Source organism: Schistocerca nitens, chromosome 5, assembly GCF_023898315.1.
Source record: "Schistocerca nitens isolate TAMUIC-IGC-003100 chromosome 5, iqSchNite1.1, whole genome shotgun sequence".
Taxonomy (NCBI): domain Eukaryota; kingdom Metazoa; phylum Arthropoda; class Insecta; order Orthoptera; family Acrididae; genus Schistocerca; species Schistocerca nitens.
In genome coordinates, this window is record NC_064618.1 from 732,441,329 (window position 1) to 732,467,465 (window position 26,137).

A 26,137-nucleotide genomic window follows, 5' to 3' on the forward strand; every position below is an offset into this window, starting at 1 on the left:
TTGTATTCTGTTCTTTGACGTCGAGTAGCGTTTTCTGACGCTAGTGCTGTTGATTTGTTTCACTGTCGTAGAAGGCGAGTATTTTGTGAGTTGGGTGCTCACTTGATGCAGACGTGAGCTGAGACAATTTCCGTGGTAATGGCAAACTCAGTAACGGAGATCTTCTCTTCCTATCAGGAATATCTGAACAACGAACAAGATTTGAGGGACGAAATACGTAACATTGTTAAGGACATAGAACAACATGCAAGAGAAATACTAACAATTCTTCAAGCTATTCACCAAGAAGGGGGGATTCGTGAAATACCCAAGTGTTGTGAAGCTGCAAGAAAGCAGTTCAATGAAGTGCAGCTCGCATTTACTCGACTTGGCAACGCAATCCCTGCTGAACAATATTATCGTTTTAACGATCACTGGCGATATGCTGTTCAACGGCTAGCATTCCTTGCAGCCTTGACAATTTACCTCGAGACGGGAGACTTGGCGACTCGTGAAACAGTAGCTGAAATACTTGGACTTAAGACACGGAGAGATGCAGGTTTTCATTTAGATCTGGAAGATTACTTGATGGGCCTGCTCCAGCTTTCATCGGAACTGTCACGCTTAGCAGTCAACAGTGTAACCATGGGCGACTATGTTCGACCTCTTCAGATTTCACGCTTTATTGCTGAGCTGAGTGCCGGTTTTCGGCTTCTGAATCTTAAAAATGATTCACTTAGAAAACGATTTGATGTTTTGAAATACGACGTGAAGAAGATAGAAGAAGTTGTTTACGATTTGTCGATACGTGGTTTGAAACCTCCTGAGGACCCCGAAATCAAATGCAGTGAAAGTGCTACGACGAATTAGTGTATGTAGCTTTGTTTCATTTACGACTGCTGACACACTGTTAATTAAACGATTATGTTATCACTGTGCAACGTAATCCGTAAAATTTGTGATGAGAAAACGGTTTATTTTTTATTTTATTTTATTTTTTTTTTTTTTTTTTTGTGCATGAAGATTTCTAAGCCTAAGTGTGATTAGCAGAATATTTGTTAACGTGCTGTGTAGGCCTAGTACTACTAACACAGGCACTTCTGCCAGTTTACGGTCAATATTTGGGTGAATGTAATCACCATTTAGGACGTATGTATGATGATTTTTGGAACCCACAGTTGATGTGAGTAATGAATAGGAAAGCTGTTCCTCAGTTATACTGTGTTTAAACATTTTTTGAAAGAAACATTAAGGATTAAGGACTCGTTGAAAAATTTGTGGTTTCTAGTTTAACATTTCTGACAAATGATTTTCCTAAACACAGCACATGATTAAATAGTATTCATTTCTACAGTACATTAGGAGCAGGAGTGGTGCAAGTTTGTTGCATAATTTCTAGCACATTTAACCGTTCAAAACGCGTGCGTGCGCGTGTGTGTGTGTGTGTGTGTGTGTGTGTGTGTGTGTGTGTGTGTGTGTGAAAATATGATAGGCTCAATTATGTAAATATATACACTAGAAGATAATTTAAGCTTACTTCTCTTACATAAAAAATACATGGTCTATGAAATGTTGAGCCACCATTGAGACACTATTCTTGATTAGCATACTAACACCTGGGGTTTATAAGGGATGTTGCAATTCGTTTGATTGTTCGATTCACCGGATATTAACTATGTAAGGGAACTCTTATCTGTCTGAATTATCAGTGTGTGGTATTTATTTTAATGGGTTCTGCAGAATATTTCTCTTCTAGCTTCAAAATTCACTGAAACTGTTGGATTCAATTCCTTTCAGTTTTTATTTAAAATTGGTTACAGTTTCTTAATTTTAGAACTGTTCTCACAATTTAATGAATGTATGGCATGTTTGCAAAGCAGACAGTTACTGAGGCCCTTAGATTTGATCTAAATAATGACTGCTTAAAGCTGTCCATGTATTCGCCACTGTTATTTTTTAAAAATTTGCCTGTGCATTTTTGATTAACTGGTAAGAATCTTCAAAGCAGCTTGTAGTAAAAAAAAAGTTGTCAGTAGAATTTTGTGCTCATACATGGAATGACAATAAGATGGAGGATCTAGGCAGTTGTCAGTGGTGTATTTGAAAATTTTAAATTGTATTCTTGTTGTTTCAAACTGCACTGATCTCTTAATGACAATATTATAACAGGTTATTTTTATTTCAGTACACAACAGAATCATTTGTCACCCATAGATTTATTCCAGACTTTCACAAATCTTGAACTCTGTTGATTAGAATGATGCAGTGTGAGAATTAGGCATGTAGTAACCACTAAAGCTGGACAGTTGCGAGTGTTTGCTGGTGTTACTATTTGTGCCTTTAACTGTTTTTCCTGCAATACATGTAAGTCATTGATGATGTTCCAGACTGTGCCTCAAGTGTGACTTTTCTTAAGATAAGATTTGACATGTAATTAAAGTAGTTCAAACTGCAGAACGTGTGTGACAAGAGGGGAATGCAAGTAATACTTTGACAGACTCATTTTATGGTGTCTGCCTGCATTTTTTTTCTGATTGTGTCTATTTTCTCATCAGCTGCAATATATATTCCCTTCTGTTGTTGGGTATCTATTTCTCTGGAATGCAAGAGACATTTAAGTCAATGTTGAGGGGCACTTAGGTGCTCATAATGTATGATAATATATTGCTTTTATCTGATATAATATTTTTCTCAATAATTATGTAGCTATTGTAGCTTCAAATTATATTGGCTCTAATTGAGTAATTATAAAAATACTGTAGTCATAAACACAAGACTTTTATTTTGTCTGATGTAGAAAGAGTAGACACAAGTGGGTGTGCATTTAATTGCAAAGCATTTGTTTATTACTTTCTGCAGATAAAGTGACAAAAATTAAGTTCAATATTATTAGTTAACATTATCAACATTGGTGAATAACCTAATGAAAACAATTATTCCTGATATGAAGGTGACAAATACTGGACGAAATGCACAATCAGAGAAAAGGGCAACTGTGTGCTGTACAGAGAAAGTGTTGGTCAGGAAGTACACCTCAAAAAAGATGTCAGACATTATAATTCGTATTTTGATATGTGTGTGTATTCTTTGTGGTGATATTTGCCACAATTGAGATGACATGCAGAGTTAAAAATTTCTGGAAGTAAATCTGTAGATTGATATTGCAATTTCTGATGATAAGCAACAGTGCTGCATCATTGGCTATACTGTGCAAAGAAAATAACCTTATATTGCTATATCATGGCAACAAAAATTTTGTGACAGACTGAGATTGTGGCTTGGATCTCCTGTTTAACTTGAGTAGTAGCCTTAACACATTACTGCCACCTGTGTAGTGATGGATGTTTACTGCCAGGCCTTGGTGTCAAGCCTGAGGCTCTGTTGTGGCCAGCAGCAGACACATGGTGTTGGATGTAAGGCTCTGCTGTTAGCTGGGCTGGAGTTGTACGTCATATTATTATCCAGCTTGTGTGTGACATATATAACCTGATAATGTCCTGTCAGTATGATTGTAAGGCTCTTGTAAGTTATTCCTCTCGGACCATAAGTGACCCCTTCATCAAGTAGAGATACTGTTGTCATATGCACAGATCTAGGAACAAACATGGCACTCTTGCATTCATCAATATTGTATGTCCTCAAGGAACTATTGAAATTAGTGAAATTAATTCACTAATGGTATTCTGTGATGATGTTATATGTAGCATCTGGAAGTAATAGGAGGGGAAACATCACAGACTCTGATAGCCAAATCTCATTATCGAATGTTGCTTGTGCGACAAACCACAAGGATCATCAAAATACGAAGATATCTAACACATATATGGACATGTCATTGTTGGCTATAATTGGTATTTGACAGTGTAAGTGTTCCATAGTTGGACACTTTCCTGTTTTACAACGTATTTTGTTTTACTGATCACATTTTATAATGAGAATTGACATCTCAAAACTATCATCATCTTCATAAATGGATTTCAGCGTGGCTATTAGAAAAAGTATTATATCAGTTTACAAGTAGGCTAAATGATCTGACTGCACAACATTCAGACATTGCGTTCTCTAGACTGTCATGAGGAAGAATCGACATACGTGGTGTAAATCTGTATATATTCACACAGCTGACAGAAGATAATACTGCAGGATGTATTAATTACTATTTATCATTAACCTAAAATAGTCTATTTGTCAGCGAAGACAGTCTATATATGAGAATAATATAATTAGCATGAAAGCAGCTACCGGTACTGTAAAGGGCAACAAAATAAGAGCTGCTGCTGCTTTGTCAGTTATGCTAAATATCAACTACTGTTTCTTAATCTTTGCTAAGTACACTTACATATATCAATAGAATAAATGTCATCTACTAACTATAAGAATAGAGGTTTGTTTTTTGTCTCTCATGATAATGGCATTCTGACCTTTATCTTCTTGCAGTCAGCAGAGCTGTAAAATTTGTAGAATGATGTAAAAGGCATTTTAAATGTGCAGTGTTTCTCAGTGTCTTGCTTCATATCTGCCTAGAGTTTATTAAACTAGAAATCCTCTATAAATATTTCCCTAGGAGTCAAAGTTTCTGTGGGAATTATTTTCATGTCATCCCAAAGTTATTTTATTAGTAGCCAAGAATACCATTAAGGAATAGATGAACAGGCAAGTGAGTTAACAACTTAGATATTTGTGCACTGATGACCTTGCCATTGGAGTGCCCATATTATAAAACACATCTTCTCTACTGTTTTACTCAGTAATGTGATTGCTCACTTTTACTGAAAGTGATTTATTTACTTCAGTTCTGTTGTTCCAGGTGATGATTCCACAGAACATTGAGTGAAAATGTGGCAAATGAGCAAACACCCCAAATTTTCAAGTAGACACCATGAGACATTCTCGAAGGTGTAAAACATGTTGTATTAAGCTTCTTCATTAATTTATCACTGTGCGGATGCCATTCTAACTGTCGCATATGTGAACATGAACAACTTTTATGTATAATCTTTGACTTTTTGGACAAAATATTTCATTTGAACCAATTTTTGCAGTTAAATAAGTAATACTAATATCCTAGGTAGAAAATGTAAAAATGAAATAGGCCTATATGATAATGAGAGTATTCGACTTATTCATCTGTGTATGAGCTACAACTGACTATGCTTATTTAACCTGTTTCTCCTTTCTTTTCTTCCACGTTTCTCTCATTTCTCAGTGTTTCTCTCTTCTTTCTTCTGTCCAAGTGGCTCCAGTCTTCTTGGTTTTTTCCATGATTTCCCTAAATCGCTACAGGCAAATGCCGGGATGGTTCCTTTGAAAGGGCACGGCAGATTTCCTTCCCATCCTTCCCTCATCCGATCTTGCGCTCGGTCTCTAATGACCTCGTTGTCGACGGAACGTTAAACACTAACCTCCTCCTCCTCCTCCTCCTCCTCCTCCTCCTCCTCCTCCTCCTCCTCCTCGTCTTGATTTTTTAATGGAAACCTTGGGAATTTGTAATTTTTTCCACTTGCTAAGTAAATTTTTTTACCTATCCAGTTATAACATGGAGTAATTTGGAGTTCGTCCATTTCACTGCCAACTTCTTTGCACCACTGAACTAAGTGAACAGTCTTTTTGTCAGTCTGTTGGGATTCATCCTTTGGATGTGACAATGGAAATCTATTCTCCTTTTCCTAATCATGTCTAACTTTTTCAGTGTGTGTATAATGTTCACTATTATGACATCTTGTGTATTGTTTTTGCTCATAAACTGATCCCAAAATTTTCCTGTTATTTTTATTTCCGTGATTTCCAGTGCTTCCATCATCATCCTTTTGTTTGGCATTAAACATTCTGCTGCGTAAAGTACTTCTGGGCAAATTACTGTGAAGTAGTTAGTATTGAGAGATACTGATTTCTTGTATACATGCTTAGTGAGGTATTACACTGTTTTTTGTCTTATTAACCCTTGCTTTAATAGTTTTTTTTTTTCTCTAAAATGACTTGGCTTCTCTACCTTTACGATTTCTGGCCCCAAGGGCAGAGTGCTTTGTGCCTCTATCTGCTCATCCACACTGAAAGGCCATTGGTAGGATGACTCATAATCTTGGAAGTCACCCAATGTCCACACATGTTCACTGCCAATGTATTGCCCACTCTCCACCATGAGGAGGCGGTTGTTGCGTTTTTACCTTCATAGTGTGTGAGGCCATAAGGCTTTTCTCATTCCTCTTTGGTACTTTCAGAGAGTGAATGTTTGTATTATTGTTCTTGTTATTCATTCAGTAAGCAAAGTTTGTAAACTACAAAAAGTATTATTCATGTGGGGGTCTTAATCCTTTTATTATAAGAGAAAAATATTCATTTATATTATTGAAAGAATCATGTTTGGATTGTTTCATTACCATATTTGTGTCAACAAATATTGCAGCTTTGAGCTGCCATTTAAAACCAGGAATGATTTATGTAAAATTAAGAACTGGAATGGCCCAGTACCGAAACTTCATAGCCATTATTTCTCCATTCTAAGTTTGACATTAGAACCTCTGCATTCTGGTACAAGTATAAGATTCCATTCGTACAATAAGTATGCCTTAACGTTTTAGTTCCCCGTGTATGAGGGTTGTCATGAAAGTAATGCCTCCTATTTTTATTCATGGAAACTACAGGAGATATATAAATTACAACAGCACAGCTAGATAGAGCAATATTTCAGCTACAGATTGTCATTTTTCCAGTCACTACCATTCATTATGCTTTTTTTTTTCCTATGATGAACCAGAGACATGTAAAAACCAGAACCAGATTAGTCTAACCTCTTCCTTACAACTCTGACAACAGCATCTGACTTGCCACGTAGTCCATCTTTCAGAGGCGTAAAGAGATGGAAGTCTGAAGGCACTAAATCGGGTGGCAAAGACAGTCCAGCCGAATTGTGCAATGAGTTGCATGGTCGCAAAACCATGTTGCAGGTGAAAGTTGGTCTTCTCTGGCCTTACCGTGGGAATTCGAGCTTTCAGCTTAATCAATGTCGTCTTGTAGTGTGCTGAATTGACAGTTTCTCAAGGCTCCAGGGCATCCAAATGAATCACACCCTGGCTATCCCAGAAGACTGTGCACATCACTTTGCCTGCAGACAGCTATCTTGAATTTCTTCTTGGGCAGAGAATTCGCTCGTCGCCATTCCATGTACTGTCTTTTGGATTCTGGCTCGTGATAGTGACACAACGTCTCATCTCTGCTGACGATGCTGTTCAGAAAATTGTCATCTCCAGCTTCACATTGGTCTAGCAGGTCCCGACAAATTTCCATTCGATGAGTTTTTTTGTGTTCTGTAAGCATCTGCGGGACCCATTTCGCACGGACTTTGCAATAACCAAGATGTTCCAACATAGTGTCCAAGGCATTACAGCTGATATTCAACTTAGCAAACAACTCCATGGTTGTTATTCTCTGATCAGCACAGATGAGTTGATAAAGACATTCTTCATTGTGAGGGATGACAGCTGTGCAGGGTTGAGTGGGCTGTGGCTTGTCATGCCCACCCTTTTCACCACATTGTTAACATCTATTGAATTATCTCCATACATCTTTAGCAGCATCAATGGATTTCAGTTGGCGCAATTTCTTCAGCAGAGAGGAATCCAATCACACATCGCTGTTTTATACAAATGTCCATATCAAAGTCCATTTTGCAACAGTTATCTGCTGGCACCGACAACTGTAGAAATATGGAATCACTTGTAAATGAAAGAGGAAGGTTCAAATATTAGCACTACACCAAGAACATCTGGCGCTGGCATCCAAAGCCACAACAAAAACATAGGAGGCATTACTTAATGAACGACCCTCGTAAATTTTCATGGGGGCTGAGGATGACATGGCAGCCGGTTGGTACTGTTGGGCCTTCATGGGCTGCTCAGGATGAGAGGAGAGATCATAAAGGACAGTGGTTGTGTCTTAGTATATATAAATTGAAGACTTAAATTCAGAGTAAGAGTTTACATTAATTTTTTGCACATTTTTTATTACATTGATCTATCCATTCATTAATAACTGGTTTTGACTTTTGCCATCATCATATTCTGTTGTAAAAGTAAATTGAAAGCAGAGTGTTAGAGAAACAAACTACATAACTTTTACTGGATATGTACAGTGCAGTATACCAATGTTACATGTGTTTTCATTAGACTGTTGTATCCTATCAGTTTTATACACCATATATAAGTGGTGTGTGACACCAGACATATTTTTAAAAGTAAGTAGCAACCACTGTTAAGTGCTGGTGTAACCTTAGCACACTGGTTTTAATCATATGTGCTCACTTCTTTTTATAATACACTCCTGGAAATTGAAATAAGAACACCGTGAATTCATTGTCCCAGGAAGGGGAAACTTTATTGACACATTCCTGGGGTCAGATACATCACATGATCACACTGACAGAACCACAGGCACATAGACACAGGCAACAGAGCATGCACAATGTCGGCACTAGTACAGTGTATATCCACCTTTCGCAGCAATGCAGGCTGCTATTCTCCCATGGAGACGATCGTAGAGATGCTGGATGTAGTCCTGTGGAACGGCTTGCCATGCCATTTCCACCTGGCGCCTCAGTTGGACCAGCGTTCGTGCTGGACGTGCAGACCACGTGAGACGACGCTTCATCCAGTCCCAAACATGCTCAATGGGGGACAGATCCGGAGATCTTGCTGGCCAGGGTAGTTGACTTACACCTTCTAGAGCACGTTGGGTGGCACGGGATACATGCGGACGTGCATTGTCCTGTTGGAACAGCAAGTTCCCTTGCCGGTCTAGGAATGGTAGAACGATGGGTTCGATGACGGTTTGGATGTACCGTGCACTATTCAGTGTCCCCTCGACGATCACCAGTGGTGTACGGCCAGTGTAGGAGATCGCTTCCCACACCATGATGCCGGGTGTTGGCCCTGTGTGCCTCGGTCATATGCAGTCCTGATTGTGGCGCTCACCTGCACGGCGCCAAACACGCATACGACCATCATTGGCACCAAGGCAGAAGCGACTCTCATCGCTGAAGACGACACGTCTCCATTCGTCCCTCCATTCACGCCTGTCGCGACACCACTGGAGGCGGGCTGCACGATGTTGGGGCGTGAACGGAAGACGGCCTAACGGTGTGCGGGACCGTAGCCCAGCTTCATGGAGACGGTTGCGAATGGTCCTCGCCGATACCCCTGGAGCAACAGTGTCCCTAATTTGCTGGGAAGTGGCGGTGCGGTCCCCTACGGCACTGCGTAGGATCCTACGGTCTTGGCATGCATCAGAGCGTCGCTGCGGTCTGGTCCCAGGTCGACGGGCACGTGCACCTTCCGCAGACCACTGGCGACAACATCGATGTACTGTGGAGACCTCACGCCCCACGTGTTGAGCAATTCGGCGGTACGTCCACCCGGCCTCCCGCATGCCCACTATACGCCCTCGCTCAAAGTCCGTCAACTGCACATACGGTTCACGTCCACGCTGTCGCGGCATGCTACCAGTGTTAAAGACTGCGATGGAGCTCTGTATGCCACGGCAAACTGGCTGACACTGACGGCGGCGGTGCACAAATGCTGCGCAGCTAGCGTCATTCGACGGCCAACACCGCGCTTCCTGGTGTGTCCGCTGTGTCGTGCGTGTGATCATTGCTTGTACAGCCCTCTCGCAGTGTCCGGAGCAAGTATGGTGGGTCTGACACACCGGTGTCAATGTGTTCTTTTTTCCATTTCCAGGAGTGTATGTTAAGGACAGTCGCGATCATACCATTACTGTTCTCCAGCAGTGGTAGCCACTTGTTTTTTAAAAATATGCACATGCTGTTTGTCATAAAACACACACATGTACATCCAGCAGGATACAACATAACCAAAGAACCACACAAAGCTGGTATGTTGTACTGTACATATCCAGTAGCTTTTGAAGTTGTTAATTTCTGTTATTGTTCTGTTTTCATTGTATGTTTTAGCAGACTCTGATGATGGCAGTAGCTGAAACTGTCTATTAATGCAATTAATATTGGGGTCTTGATCAAACATCAGAAAAAAATAGAATATCTCAGTTTTCATGTTCAGTTTTGCAAGGACATCATTTTGTGATCTTATATGATACTACTTCCAGAAAAAATATATGTTAAATCATTGAGTGATTATGAACATAGCTTAAGGTTAGTCCTTTCAAGTCAGGACAGGATTTTAATATACTGCTAGATGCATATTCGGTGTGTTAAAGTTTTTGATCCTGTTTGGAGTTTCTTAACTCACCGTAAGAGACAGAAAAAGTTTCAAAATTAAATTTATAACAGTGGTTTTGTGAAAAAAGAGGTTATAGTTATCCATTTGTGTTTTACTAATACTGACCAAGTGACCTGACCTAAAACATTTTAGAAGTTAGACATAGTTTTACTCTGTGTGGAGCTGTTTCTACCACTTTCTGTGATATGAAAATAATATGGTGCTGTCATGATCACTTTGGAATCATTGCTTGCAAGATGGTTGTAGTAGCTACACCAGCATTTCTGAAATCTTTTTGATAAGCAGACCCTTTTTAATTTCCACATTTATTGTGGAACTCCTAGTTTGTTTCTGCAGTATATTTTTAATACAAAATTCTGTAAATGGATTCTTTGCAACAAAATTGACAGTTGCATATGAGTGTTTATTTACTTCAAAAACTGATTTCAATGCTAATCCAAAAATTTACCGTAACATACTCAAACAGGACATTTAAATTTTAATGAAATGAGTGCTTTTGTTTCTTACTTTCACAGGTATATTTAGTATTAAGCTTTATTGATGAAAATTGATTTCTCATGAAAGGTTTGGCATTGCGTCTGTTGCAGTATTTATACTTCGTCGATACATGAGCTGAGAGCCCCATGTCATAAGTAAATGTAGTTGCAAATGTAAAAGTACTGTACCAACATAGGCTTTTGTGACAGTTGAGAGTATTTCTCTTTTAACACTTGACTGCCGTGTGGCCACAGCAGAACTACACACCTGACTCCGGTGGAGGCCAAAGCAGAGAGCTGTGCTGTGTGCCTGGCCTGGCCTAATGTGGTGGCCAATCATCCAACACGAAGTGTGAGTAGTCAATGTCCTAAACTTCACCAGAATTCCACTAACAGGATTAATTGCAGTTTATTTCAACAGTTAATCAGATGCCAGTTAAGTAGTAGTTTTGTGCTGTACTGACATCTTCGAAGGAAATGCAGTGACTATGAATGGGAATTCATATAGATTTTTAATTTAACTTTCATTTGGAACATAGTGATTAAAAGTATGGGAGACCAAATATTGCAGCTACAGTAGTACTGTTGGCAGATATTTGCATGAAAGAGGATCCTCTAGTAATATGTTTTTGTCCTGATACTGAACTATTATAACTAATACTGCAAGTCCAACTACATGCTAGATTCATCCATTTGTAATGAAAATTTGCATTGTGCAAGTTGCTACTGTAGATCTACTTTAAAGGATGATTGGGTCGTGTACTTATAGTAGAAGTGGAACACATTTTAAAGCTACAGGAGATTTGATCACATTTGGTATGGCACAAATGGTAAATAGGGTATCTAAGAATGTAGCATCAGTTTTAGACCGTGTTCTTGCATATAACAAGGAAAACTGTGAATTGTTTATAAAAGATCTTGGACTGTTTGGTCATCACTATCAGTTAATAGAACTAAAGACACCTTTTGTAAAACTCGCAGAACTGCAGGCCTATAAAAGGATCTACTCTAAACGTAAAATACATACTTTTCTAGGGCACTTTCAGATTAGCCCTAGGATGAAGTGTATATGGAAAACAATATAGGTGCTAAGTGCTATTAATTGTGCACATTGTTTAAGTTAATTTCTGAAAGAAGTAACTTGCAACAGCAGCAAGTAAGGAAAATAGACGGATAACTGCAGGCATTAGAAAATCCTCCTGGGCACTTAAATTTTGCAGTTCTTTGCAAAAGCTCTGTACTAATGCACAGGTCCTAGTTACTGTTGAATGTACAAAAAGATACACAGGAGAGTATTCCTTGCTGCAAAAAAAAAAAAAAAAAAATCGGTGTACATGTGAACCCACATTACTGAGTATACAAAATCTTCATTAATTATTCATTGTGTGTTGTGGATCTTACCCCATAAGTTCTTGCACATCAGTTACATAGAGTTTTTTGTATAACACTTATTTAAGGGCACTGAAGAAGACTGGAGACTAGTAGAAAGGAAGATCAGATAATACTTACAGTATTTCAAGTGTAGATTCATATTGCAATGATCACTTAGGACAGTGATGACCGTTCCAAAGTACATTAGCGTTGTACTTAGTTATTCGAAACAAGAAAAGAAGAGGACAACTACCAGCAGTATTACTGACTCTTTGAAAGTCTGAAGGCAGCAGGGATAAAATACAGGGAGCGAAATGTTAGATCTACAATGCCTACAGAAACCAAACTGTAGTTATACGAATCAAAGAACATGAAAGGCAAGCACCAATTGAGAAGGGAGTGTCACAGGGTAGCATATCCCTGGTGTTATTTGATCTTTACACCGAGCACCATGGAAAAGAAACCAAATGGGACAGAAATTGGTAGATGTGATGTACATGTAAATATAAACAAATGATTGAAATGTTCAAATAACTTACAGGAATGCAGACAGGTGATGACATCAGCAACCACCAGTATTTCCACAGGAACACACCCTTCCATTTTCAAGGCAGTTTTGCATTGAAAATGGCAGGGCGTGCTCCTGTCGAAATATCGACGGTTGTTGATGTCACCTAGCTGCATTCCTGTAAGGTATTTGAACATTGTAAACTAAGGTCCTACGAATGATTACAATTTCAGAAAAAAATGGATGATTTATTCAAGAGAAAGAGCTTCATAAATGGAGCAAGTGAATAATGCCTTGATCCACCTCTGGCCCTTATGCAAGCAGTTATTAAGCTTGGCATTGATGGATAATGTTGTTGGATGTCCTCCTGAGGGATATTGTGCCAACTTCTGTCAGGCTGCTTCGTTAGATCATCAAAATCCCAAGCTAGTTGAGGACCCTGCTCACATTGCTCCAAATGTCCTCAGTTTGGTGCTCTTCTACATTTGAATGTTGCACATATCTTCTACCACTGGAGCCCATAGGTAACTGAATTTTGGTGTGCCTGGCTGGTAGACATGTCATCTTCAGAACTTGGATGGTAAAAAGGTAAAGCTCTCATCAGTTGGAAGACTGGATTTGAACACCACAATACTTTAGCCATGGCCCTGTTAGAGGTGGTAAGCCATTGCTTTCCTCTGATATTTGAACTGATTTACCAATCCAGTTATAGGGAGCCTATAGTGCAACAGTGCAACTAGGCATTTTTCTCATCAAGATACGTCTCTGGGAGTAAAAGCAGTGATGAGTGACAGATAGAAGTCCTAAGACTGCCCAGGGATTGAACCAGGACCTTAAGATTCATAGTCTGGCACTTTACCACTTAGCCGCTGAACATTGTACCATTCTGAAATGTCCTCAGAATACACATGCAAATAAGAAAGAAAAATACTTTGACCATTATTTGGCAGTGAGAAATTATTAGGGATGTGTACCCACATAGCTGCTGGGTTGGATTGCAATGTATCCCCCCTTTCCCACTTAGCTGAGTGGTGTCTATTTCAGGAGCCTTGTTTTGAATTAGATCTTTCAGTGCTCTATCAAATTATTCTTGCAATATATATTCCATCTCATCCTCATTTACTTCCTCTTCCCTTTCTGTATTATTGTCTTAAAAGTTCATTTCTCTTGTATAGCCATTCTGTGTGTTTCTTCCACCTTTCTCTTCTTTTCTTAGTCATGGATTATCATATGAGCTCTCAGCCTTAACACAGGCCTTTCCCTTTTCTCCAAAGGCATCTGTAATTTTCCTATAGGAGGCATCTATCTTTCTCCTAGATATAAGTGCTACCGCCTTGCATTTTCCCCATAGCTGTAACTGCTGAGCCATTATGCATTTTCTGTAAATTTCATTACCAGAGACATCTTTATTCCCTCCTAACTGCTGCGTTTGTATATTTTCTACTTTCGTCAGTTAGGACCTGTATTTTTTTCCCCCTCCATCATATTTGAACCTCTGCTGCCTTCATTATTTCATCTGTCAAAGCTACCCCTCTGTATTCTATTGTATCTTTTTTTCCCACCATTCTTCCTGCCATCTCATTTCACTGATTCCCACTACATCTAACATCAAACGAATCATTTTTCTTTTTCAGTTCGCTGACCTACCTACCTGATTAAGGGATCTAACATTTCATGTCCTGATGACAATGTTCTCCTGAGTAGTGCCTTCCCAGAGATCCAAATGTGGGACAATTTGGCTCCAGAATATTTTATCCAAAAGGATGTCATCATCACAAAGGCTTCCAGTAGAGCTGCATGCCCTCAGGAAATATAACTGTTGTTGTTTCCCCTTGCTTTCAGCTGTTAGCAGTACCATTGTAGCAAAGCCTTGCTGGGTGATGTTAACTGTCAGACTGTTGTACACCTACTGATAAGGCGACTGCCCTTCTCATTTGTTGTATTTACATCCATGATACGATTGTATGTTTAACTGATAAATGCAAGCTGTACCACCTAGGCAAGGTCTGTTGTTCGTGGAGGGGGAGAGTGTTTGGGAACAGACGTTAAGCAGTTGGAGAAAAATTGTGGAAACTCTATATGAATTGTATAGTACCATATAGTTGGGAAATGGAACAGAAAAATGCTCCCTAGCAGTTGAAGAGAAAAGTGTTAAGTTTCCCAATAATATTATTATCCATTCTTTTATTATTCATAAATGAGAGCTCTCCTAAGTTAAGCAAAATGGTAGCAATCTGCCCATAGCATATGTGTTAAGAACATTTAACATCTCTGATCCTTAGAGACATTGAAAACCAGAGAAAATAATGTTTCTGTACCACATGTAGAAAGGGAGATTAACATAAGTGTATGATTGTGCAGGTAAGATAACCATGTGAGCAGTCCAGCTTAAGCTGCCAAAGCAAGCACATGGCAGCCAGGTCCATTTTCTGATTTATGAAATTTATGATTCCATTCATTTTTCTACTTTGTTTTTGGAAAACTACAAACATGATGTTCAGAAAGGGAGCCTTTGGGATCAATATATTGTTTGGGAACATTAATTTGAAATTCATGTCATTCTTTTTCATATTTTCTGAAATTTTTGGAGACCAATTTTTATCTTTGACTTTGAACAACATTTATTATCCTATAAAATTGCGATTGTTTGTTTCACCAATAACTGACAAATATTTCAAAATTTTGCTTTTTTGGTCATGAAAATTCCATTCCAAATTTATCTTCAAAAATATGTAATTATTTTGTTCTTATAAATTTTGTTTTATTGTTTCTACAAACTCAGGCTTGCAGTGAAAACGTATCAATGGTGTTCAGCATCAAAGAGTTGTATTGTCTTTGTTTAGTATTTTGAGTAAAAGGCTTTAAGCAGTTGTGGAGAGAGAACAATAGTGGCAAGTTGAGTCGAGTCTTGCAGAGGCTATAGAGTGGGGCTCCATTTTTTGGACCTGGTTACTGTGAACACTGTGTATAACATAAATATCATTTTCACATAACAGTAAAACTGTTAATGAAACATGAAACAAAAAAAAGAAAGCAGTCTCATCAACTGTAAAATCAGTTCATATTTAAATGTGGCTGTCTTTAATGAAGATCTAAAAGTATAAAACATGAAACTGAAAGGTTGGATCTAGCAATAAATTATGAGATTATTTCAACTGCAAATTAATATCTTCACTGAAACTCGCCAGACCTCAAGAATTATATCTCAGATGCTTGGACAATGAGCTGAGCCACACATTCTTCGAATAATCAAGATGGGCGCTAAAACTGTTTTTTTAGCGAATTCAGCAACCATTATTGAAGCTGCTATTCTTACAGTAGTTTCCCATCTCATTTACAAATTGGACCATACTGATATATAAATGTGAATTCTTCACTTACATCATTAAAATATATTCTTATTGACTGGTCTGAGGGGACAGTACTATTAAATGAGGGGTCTCGTGCCAGGATCCTTTGTTGTGAAGATATTAATTTTGTTTTGTATCGCAGATAATAAAAAATAATTTATTCTGAAATATGATTTAAAAAAGAGATTCTGCAGCAAAAAAAATGAAAAATTTTTGAACCTGGATATGAACTTTGTGGACCATGCTAGTTTCAAGAATAATAAAGATGACAAATGAAAATGGAAAAAGCCATAAGCAGACTTGCAAACAACTTACCAGAGCAGAAACCGAGATAAGTGTAAAAGGACCATGACTACTTATTTATAAACCAAACAACTCATAAACATGCTAACAAAAATGACTGAGTGAAGATTCAATAAATTTGTTGAGAGCAGTTTCAACTAAAATGACGGATTTAAGTTCTCAAATGGCAGAATTTCTAGGCCATTTAGGTTCTAAATTAGAAAACATGGAATTCAGAGTAGAATATACATTAAAAAGGGAAAGAAAAATAACAGTGACTCTTTGAAATTAGAACTGCAGGGTACAATTTTTTTAGTTGGGGGGGAGGGGGGGGTGTCCCCTCAATGCTGACAGTCACATGGTTATTGTCATTTGGTCACCTTACTGCCAGGCAGTACATCAAACAGATCCTGCTGAGCCATGTGGTGGCTGTTGCATATGGTGGTGGCCCTGAATTCCTTCTAATGCCAAGGGCTATATGGAGGGTGTCAGCAGGAATGTCTTGCAAAGCCAGGCATTGAAGTAATGCAATGGCCAGTGGCGAGACCCAATGTAAACGCCATTGTGGATATGTGGGACATGCCTGAAAGTTATTTGTGTTTGTGGTCATTCTGTTCCACCTTAGACATTCCAAGAGTTCTCCTGGACTTTCATTGAAGAATGAGAATGGGTACCACAGGATAACCTCAATAGACTTACATGGTGCCATGCCATATAGGTGTCAGAGAATGATAAACGCTCACAGCGGGCATATACATTATTGAAGCTCTCAGTCAAATGGAAAGCATGAAGATGATGGGGTGAATGATTGTTTCAACTTTGTTTTTTACACCTGTTGAACATTTCAGTTCTTTTTACGTAAACTGTCTAGACTGTAATGATGTTTTGTTGTGTACTTAGTTTTTGAAAGATAAAGGTATAATTTGGTAACCCGCACCTCAATTAGTGCTTAATGGAGTATGGCATATGCCCAAAGTCAAGTGCACCCAATTCTTGTGTGCAGTTTATTTGGACAATGAACTGAGCCACAGATTCTTCAAATAATCAAGATGACTGCTATAATTGTGTTTTAGCTAATGCAACAACCATTACTGGAACAACTATACTACAGTACTGTTTCTCACCTCATTCTGTGTCATATTTACAAATCAGACAGTACTGTTCTAGAAATGCAAATGCTTCAGTTACATGGTATGAGGGATAGCACTGTTAAAGGTGCTTGGACTGACGGAGCTGAAGGGGTGTGCTTGTGCTGTGGCATTGGCACAAAGCAAATTATTGTGTGTCTCTCTTATGATGCTAACAAATTGTTGTGTCTTTGCACCACAGCATGAGCAGACAGAAGAAAGCCGATGCAGTGAAGGAGCCTTTGGTTGTGCAGCTGAGTGTGTTTGCCAATCAGCAGAAGACAGAAAATGACGGTACATCTGCCCTTCCTCTGTATATCTAATGCACAGACGCAGGATGGATGGAGTTGTATGATGCCACAGTCGAGTTGCATGCAGTGAGTTGGCCAATTACAGAGCAGTCAAGAGTGCTGTGGTCATCCACATCGTAGAAGTGTCTATGAAGATTACAACACTAAAGCAACCAAGGCATCAGTGAGGTGCCTTGGATTTGCAACAAAAAGGCAGTCTGAGAAGGGCTGTTTCTTGCCTTCTCCCATGATGTAGCAATCAAGCTGCATAAGTGGATGAACAAGATGATGTCATTGCTTTGCATCATTGCCTTGCAACTGGCTACTGATAGTGATGACACCTTCAGACTGTGGAAGCTTCTGGGATCCCCTGTGATAGTGGATGCTCTCACACCAGGTCTGGACCATAAGCCCCAGTGCTTCATGTTCCAACAAGGAGAACATGTTGCCAGTTCCAACAAAAAGGACACGTTGATAAGCACTGTCGCAATACTGCAAGATGCATTGAGAGTTCAAGTGAGCATGACAGCAGGGGTGCAGCCATGGCAAAGAAGAAAAACTGATGTACATCTACTCTACTGTGGTGGGCCTTATGTTGCCAACTGGGAGGCTGTCCGAGTTTTACAGGGTGCAGTCAGACCAGTGGCGAGATGGCAGCCCCAGCCGCAAAGCCACACTAATGAAGGCAGATGATACCTACGAGAAAAGCCAAAGCAGTTGCAGTGGGACGAAGAATTGGCAGCAGCTCCCCCTATCTGCAAATGGCCAGAATCTCTTACCAGTGGTGGTGGGGACCAGCTGAAAGTGTTACAGTAGGAGACATTGCCTGTGACTGAGAAGCTGTGGAACAGTACTGTGAATGCTACACTGCTAGGTGAATTAGGTGAGGCAACGGTGATCTTCAAAGCCACCATGGTGGCAGAGAGGGCTGCATTCTGAGCCAAGTTAGCTGCTGAAATGGAGGAGGCCTGCCTCTAGCTGCAGTAACTACATGTGAATCTTTTGTGCGGCCTCTGTGCTGCCATATGAGAAGAGGACTCTGGTTCTGCCACAGCCCTTGAGTGGAAGGAAGGGGAGGGCACAACTGAGCAGGAGATACTGACGTTTGCTGTTGTTGCCTGGCCACTCAGGCTGATGAAGTAGAAGACACACCAAAATGTGTGACTGTCACTACGGCCAATATCCGGTGGAGTCAGTGTGGCAAAATGGAAGGCATCTATGGGAAAATTCTATGAGACATCTTGCAGAAGATGCAGCATAAGCAGAAGTAGTGGCCAAACAGCTGGACACGTCGGTTAACAAAAAAATTGTGCCAGAAGAGCTCCCTCCCCAGCAAAGCCTGGATGGTGAGGGGGTGGCCAGCCCACCAGCCTTGACGCAGCTCAGAGGGATGATAGTGGGAAAGAAGCTGCAGCCAACCTGGGCCTGATGCTGCCCCCATTCACCACTGCCAGAGCACAGCAGTGCAAAGTGCTACTGTGTCAATTCAGGCGGACCTCTTTATGACGAACAAATAGCTATGACACAGATATCGAGCTGCATGATGCTCACTATTAACAAAATCCGCCCTTGCATGATCTGTTGCAAATAGCAAGCAAGTCCACTACTGTCCTTACTACCTGTTGAGGCTATCACAGAGGTTTTTTCCACATGGCATTTTTTTTCCCCTCTGCCTTTAACATGTTGTTGTTTCATGTGTTTTCTGACCTGTGAAGCTCATGATGGACCCATATTAGTGGGTAATCTTATCCTGATCTATGGACAGTATCACAGTCTTGCCTCCCGTAATCTCCTTGATCTGAGTAACTAACCCTAGCAGAGGTGACAGTAGAACTTTTTTGATGGTCAGCGTGCTCGTATTGGCATGGAGGGCTCCTCTCTTACAGTAGTCTGAGCCCAAAAGAGCACTGAACAGTTTCATGATTATATGATAGGTGGGCATTAAGACTTCAGCAGATAAAAGAGAAAGCAATATGCTGTATGGGATGGGATGAAATCAGGTACTGAGCAGTCCTCCTAATGTCAGAGTTCTTAGGAACGTAAACTGTCATGGAATAGAACTGAAACACACACACACACACACACACACACACACACACACACACACACACACGTCCCAGCACACCACACCACATATTGCAACATCTTACAATCCACCTGAACTATGTTTGGAAAAAATGGGTAATATATCAGAAACATTACAAAATAATCCAGCAGATGTAACAGCACTGCCAGAGCTTTCAATGCACAGTGGAAAAAAGGAATATTACAAGCCACACAGTCTGAAAGAGTATGACATGGAAGATCTGGGAAACTGATAACTGGAAATGTGTGTACAAAGTTAAACATACTAAAGGGTCCATTCTATTTACTTAAAAAGAAGTCTCTCGCGGTACTCTGTCAGAAAAGGTAGTTTTCCCTCCCTTTAAACTGAAGAAGGTAATGGCACACCTGATAGTGGAAATCATTCAAGTAATAACCACAGTACTTGGAACAAAACAGTTGTTACAGCTACCCAAAGAACAAGACAACACTAATGGGAGATCTGATTTCATCAGTGTCATTACTGAGTGAATTGAGTGGTTCCTTCTTCATTACTGCAACTGTAATGCACAAAAGGGCATATTGGAGCTCCATTTGGTCCATCTCATGGAATCAAGAATGATATTAAAGATAAAGAGCCCCTGTAGCACTCTGAGATGAGGAACGTGGTTATGAGCTAATTAGCTGCCTGTATCTAGTGCAATGAATATTCTAAGCTACATATTATCCTTTTATGCAGTCATAATTTTAACATGTATAACATCTGAACACTTCCATTATTACTAGATGCAGGGAAGTATTTCTATATCTATACAGTACACAAAAAAATATAGTTGAGTAATGAACAATTGTTCCATAAAAGGACATGAGAACTATTATGTAAGCTGTCATTTTTACTGTTGTTGACGTAATACCACAAAATGGCCATTGCAGAAATACCTAAACATTGTATTCAAATATATATTTTGAAACAACTGAATGGAGACAGGAAGAAATGAATGGCTAGTTGGTGGATGAAGGGCTTACAGTGCTGTGTAGTGACAAATCTGATAACTGTAGACAATACAGTGCTCAAATGTTAATACAGCCAAATGAGCACATTGGCAGGACGAAAATGTGTGGTACAGATATAACCTCTGAGTTAAATACCGAAATAGAGGGTTCTCTGATTAGCCCTTCTGTTATCAACGAGAGTAATGGAATGATCCCAGTTAAATTTTTTTTGCTTGTATTTAGGATTTCACATGTGTTTACAAGTTGAAAGTCTGTGCATTTGTTCAATATATATCTGTTATTGTTTTTCACTAAATATCTCCAAATATCCTAATTCCATGTATATAGACTGAAGCGGTGAATGAAAATTTGTATCGAGGCCGGGAATCGAACTTGGGTCTCCTGCTTACTAGGCAGGTGCGTTAGGCACTAAGCCACTTAGGCACAGTGGTTCACACAACTGCACAGATTACCCCAGCATGTCTCCCTCATATCAGTATGAAACCAGTAAAGTTCCTGAAATTGTGTCATTTCATTTGTGTAAGTACCTTTACCTGGGTGGATTCCACATTTATGTTCGATGTTTTACAATCAATGCTTGAGGCACTATTCGAGAACATCGAGAGCCTCGGCAATTCTGTTTGTGTGAAAGGGGGAATCTATGCTACACTGTGGTGGCAGTGAGAATTTGAGTCAAGGAAGGAGGTGTGCCAGGGTAATCTATGGAGCTGTGTGAACCGCTGTGTCAAGGTGGCTTAGTGGCTAATGCACCTGCCCAGTAAGCAGGGGACCCTTGTTCAATTTCTGGCCTTAGTATAAATTTTCATTCATTGCTTTGGCCTACATACATAAAATCATATCCGTGTGGCACCTGTAAGTATCTGAAAATGTGTCATTACATTTTTATAAGTACTTGCACCTGGGTTTCAGACTGGATCCCCCAGTTACGTTCAATGCTGAGGTGCTATTCCTCGGCAATTCTGTTCATGTGTAAGTAGACTGGAGCAGCAGTGAGAATTTGGATCCATAAGGGAGGTGTGCCAGGCTAATCCATACAGTTGTGTGACCCGCTGTGCCAAAGTGGCTTAGTGGCTAATGCACCTGCCTAGTAAGCAGGGGACCCAGGTTCGGCTTCCGGCCGTGGTACAAATTTTTGTTTGCCGTTTCAATCCATATACATAAAATCATACCTGTATGAGACCAGTAAAGTCTCTGAAATTCTGTCAGTATCCCAATCACAGTTTTGATTTGTTTTCCATTATTCATGTGTGGTGTTCTTACTGCCCACCACCAGCCTCCAACCCGGGAACATTTACTGTGCAATTTACAGTAAACAGAAATTCATTTATTGCCTTGTTATTCCATGTAGAAGCAATAGTCATTTATTGTGTTATTGTCATGCTGTATTTTTGAACTAGGAAAACAATGAATTTATAACCCTTCTTTCTTGTTATTTTGATCTGTGGCATTCTTAGCATCTACTTCTGAGGGTAAATGTGGACAAGCATTAGAGTCTGCAGGAGTTTGAAAAGATTATAAATACTAGTAATCCAGATTATCTGTGTGATGCAAGTCATGGTGTGTAAATTTTGTGGTATGATGAAAATGAAAACAATTGTGTTGAAGTTACGAAGGTGTTGATAGTGTCATAGAAATGAGTGAAATTCATCAAATGACAGAGCCCCCAGGGACAGAAAATTAACCCGGATATGTCACTGAGGTTGAAGGTCCAACTTTTTCAGGTATGTTCAAATCCAGAAGTGGGCTATCATGGCATTGTACACCCTTCAGTCAAGGATGGAGGGCAGATCAAAATACTCCCTGACAAGAGCCTGGTCTACTAGATAGTGTTAAAACTGTGGTTCAGTTGTAAACATGTATGTTCTCTTTCTTTCCTGGAAAACATGCTTGAAATAATATGTAGGCATATAAATGGCATACAAATAAAAAGGTCAAGAAGTTTCTGATAAATACCTTGAAACGCATCCAGAATAACCTAAAGAATGGCACGACATAACAAACCAGGAGTTGTTAGCATTTATTACCATACTACTGGCTGCAGGAAAGGCTCATGGGAATCACGTTTGTGCTTCCAATTTATGGATTGGTCACCCAGCTTCTTTATATCCGTTTTTCATGTTTTTATGTCATGTTTCATATTTAAACAATTATTAGCTTTTTTGAGGTTTAATGACAAAAGAAATTGCAGCATTAGAATTGCAGACACTACTGACAAGCTTCAGGCCATAACAGATATCTTTGTGAATGTATGCTTCAATAATTACAGTCCTGATAAATACCTAACTGTTACTGAATGATTGGCAAATTTCCATGCCAACTGCCCATTTTGAGTGTACATGAAATCATGAACAGGGAAGTATGGAATAAAAAACTTGGTATGTGCAGATATGTATAAATCTAAAAGTATGTACGAGCATCAAGGACAACCAAAGAGAAGTAAATCAAGGGCAACATATTATGTTGGATGTGCTGAACCATATTTTCAGTGTGAAAGGGGAATCATTACAGTTTTTTTTTTTTCCTTCCATACCACTAGTTGAAAAATTGATGGGTCACATGTTAGATGGAACTCTGAAGGCCAACAGAAGAGAAATACCACTACAGTTTTTGCCTAATGCAACAAAAGGAAAAAATGTATCATTATTTGAAGTCACAGATAGGACGACTATTATATATTCTGCTTTCAACCCAGGACCATGTGAGGACACCTGCAAGGAAAATCCAAGTACAGCACGACAATAATATTGATAACAAATTTTTATTGCTTCTGCGTGGAATAAAAAGGCTATAAATGAAATTCTGTTCACTGCAAATTGCATAGCAGATGCTATCAGGTTGGGAGCTGGTGGTGGGTAATAAGAACACCATGCATGACTCACGGAAAACAAATCAAAACTGGAATTAGCATAATGACACTATTTCAGAGACTTTACTGGTCTCATAGAGAGATGATTTGTGTATATAGACTGAAGCGGCAATTGAAAATTTGTACCAAGGCTGGGAGTCGAACCCATGTCCCCTGCTTACTAGGCAGGGTGGTTAGCCACTAAGCCACCTCGGCACAGTGGTTAACACAACTGCAGGAATTATCGTGGCACGCCTCCCTCCTTGATCCAAATTCTCACTGCTGCTCCAGTTTACTGTAAATTCCCCCTTAAACATGAACAGAATTGCCGAGGCTATCCATGTTCTGGAATAGAACCACAGCATCAAATGTAAGTGGAGAATCCAGCCAGAAACCAAGGAGCATGTGCTTATAAAAAAGAAATGACTCAATTTCAGAGACTTTACTGGTCTCACACAGATATGATTTTATGTATACAGACTGAAGTGGCAAACAAAAATCTGTGCCAAGGCCGGGAATGGAACCTGGTGTCACACTGAATTTCGTCCACTCGAAAATTAAATTTATGTAGTAAACTGAGAATCAGTGTTCATCTTCCTTGACCTGAAATAGTGTCTAATAGATGAGAAAATTAGCTTTGATATCTGAAGAAAACCTACTACGACTAACGATATTGTTCATGTGTCTTCCTGCCATCCCTATAGGCCTAAAATTTGCATTCTTTCATGCTATGGTTCACCAGATGTTTGAGGTTCCTTTAATGTCATCCACTGTTTTTGCGGAACTTAATAACCTCAAGTATATTACTTTCAGTGACGGTTATCAAGCCAGTCTCTTGGAAAAACTATACACAACAGGAACTAACAAGAACTCTAGTATATCTTTACTAAATAAAGATGGCCCTACTGCAAGGAAATATTTTTCCATTTCGTTCTTAGCTGATATTTCCTGTCAGTTTGCAAGGTTATTTAAAAGATAAGACCTCAATGTGGAGTTCACCACTAATAATCTCACTCACTCCATACATAATGAGCAACCTTGTATTGATAAGTATCTAATAACTGGGATGTACAAAATTCAGTGCAGCGTATGCCCAGGCTTTTATGTAGGACAAACAGGAAGGAAATTTTAAGACTCAGTTCCATGAACATTTATTCTAAAGACAGGGAGAATGCTTATAAGTCAATGCAGGACGTCTTAAAGCTGAAAAGTACTTACCCCCCCCCCCTCCCCCGGTTTAGTTACTTAATATGGAAATCTTGCACACAGTGCATAAAGGGAGCAAACTGAGTCTTTTAAAAGAGAGAGAAATTTATAAACACTCCCATCCGGGCTGCAAAGATCTGCTGAATGATCAGTTCTCATTTAGAAACTGGTTGTTTTTTTTATAGTATTTCCTCTCTTTGCAAAGAAATTGTAAAGTGCCTATTTGTTTAACCAGTGGTTTATATCACACAATAAAAGTGGCCATTTGTATGTGTTGATTCAAATGTCTTGTAACCTTCCTATTTGCTTAATGCTCTTTACTACATATTAAGATTGACCATTTGCATCTGTTGTTTGCTCATTTTTTCCTCAACTTTTGTTATCTAGGCAAGATGTCTTGGTGCTTTTTATCGTAATTTATTTTTGTAAATATGTTTTAACTGTGATGGCTAATCAGAGCCACAGTCGACCTATCTGTATAGAGGTCAGCGTGCCTAATACATTTTCCCACATTATGCCATTATCTGGCTAAGATTTTAAGTTACTAACATAGACGTGTTGTGCTGCAGCTAGTATTTATAATATCTGTAGGTAGAGGTCCTAAGACAACTTGTAAATACACACTTGAACCTCACACTTGCCATTGCTTCAGATGTCTCAGCCGGCATGGGTCCACTTACTTATGTCGCTGAAAACTAGGATCCACTGGCCAGCCTCTGCATCAAGATACTGGAAAGTTGAATGTAGCTCCACTTCTTCATCGACCGATGGCACTACCATTAGCTAATTATTAAATAAATCTGAATATTGAACCCATTCTTCAGCCCTTTTTTACAAGCTATGGCATGTTTGTGTAGAAATTTATATGCTGATCCGCACTTGACATAGTCAGAATCATGTTTCATTTCTTTAAGATTGGTGTTCAATTTCGTTTGACTTATGTTGTAGATACAAGTACCCTCATCATGCATAGTCTTTGTAATTTAGGCACACTAGCGCTCGTTGTTTCTGATAAAGGTGAAATCTCTTATAGCCAAACTATGTCTGTTTGTGCTAACCATTGTATTTCTTGTATTTTTTTTTTTGAATATTTTACTCACGATGCGCAGCTTTTTATGTCACCATATCTTAACATTTTTTATGTTACTTTTTAATTCCTTGACAGTGCTGTGTAAAATAATATTGTATGTGGATGACCAGTGATTGCCACTGAATCTTGGGAAGAGCTTTGTACTTTTATAATCTATTTATTACTGTACAATTATTGTTAATAATCTGCTATTAATTGTGATTCAATCTTGATAATCACTACAATCTTATTCTATACCCATTTCTTGTAGGATTCTATCCTCTAGAGTTTGCTTAATGATTGCTCTCCGGTGTAAGCTTAATTATATGG

The 26,137-nt window shown here is 39.2% G+C and overlaps 1 protein-coding gene across 3 annotated transcripts; it reads left to right on the forward strand.

Annotated features, from left to right (window-relative positions):
* On the forward strand, positions 1-26,137 carry LOC126259332 (translin). 3 transcript variants are annotated; one of them, XR_007546500.1, is made up of 3 exons: positions 1-850; positions 10,961-11,054; positions 25,391-26,137. XR_007546500.1 is itself a non-coding variant. In XM_049956030.1 (2 exons), exon 1 carries the CDS (start codon positions 139-141, stop codon positions 847-849), a length of 711 nt encoding a protein of 236 aa, XP_049811987.1. In that variant the 5' UTR covers positions 1-138; the 3' UTR covers position 850; positions 25,391-26,136. The 3 variants fall into 3 exon arrangements, 2 of the variants coding, with proteins under 2 accessions (XP_049811987.1, XP_049811986.1); XM_049956030.1 differs by lacking the exon at positions 10,961-11,054 and having other exon boundaries at positions 25,391-26,136; XM_049956029.1 differs by lacking the exons at positions 10,961-11,054; positions 25,391-26,137 and adding an exon at positions 10,814-10,943.

Bases quoted from the DNA above. Each gene is read 5' to 3' on its own strand.
- LOC126259332 (XM_049956030.1), top strand. From the start codon at position 139: ATGGCAAACTCAGTAACGGAGATCTTCTCTTCCTATCAGGAATATCTG.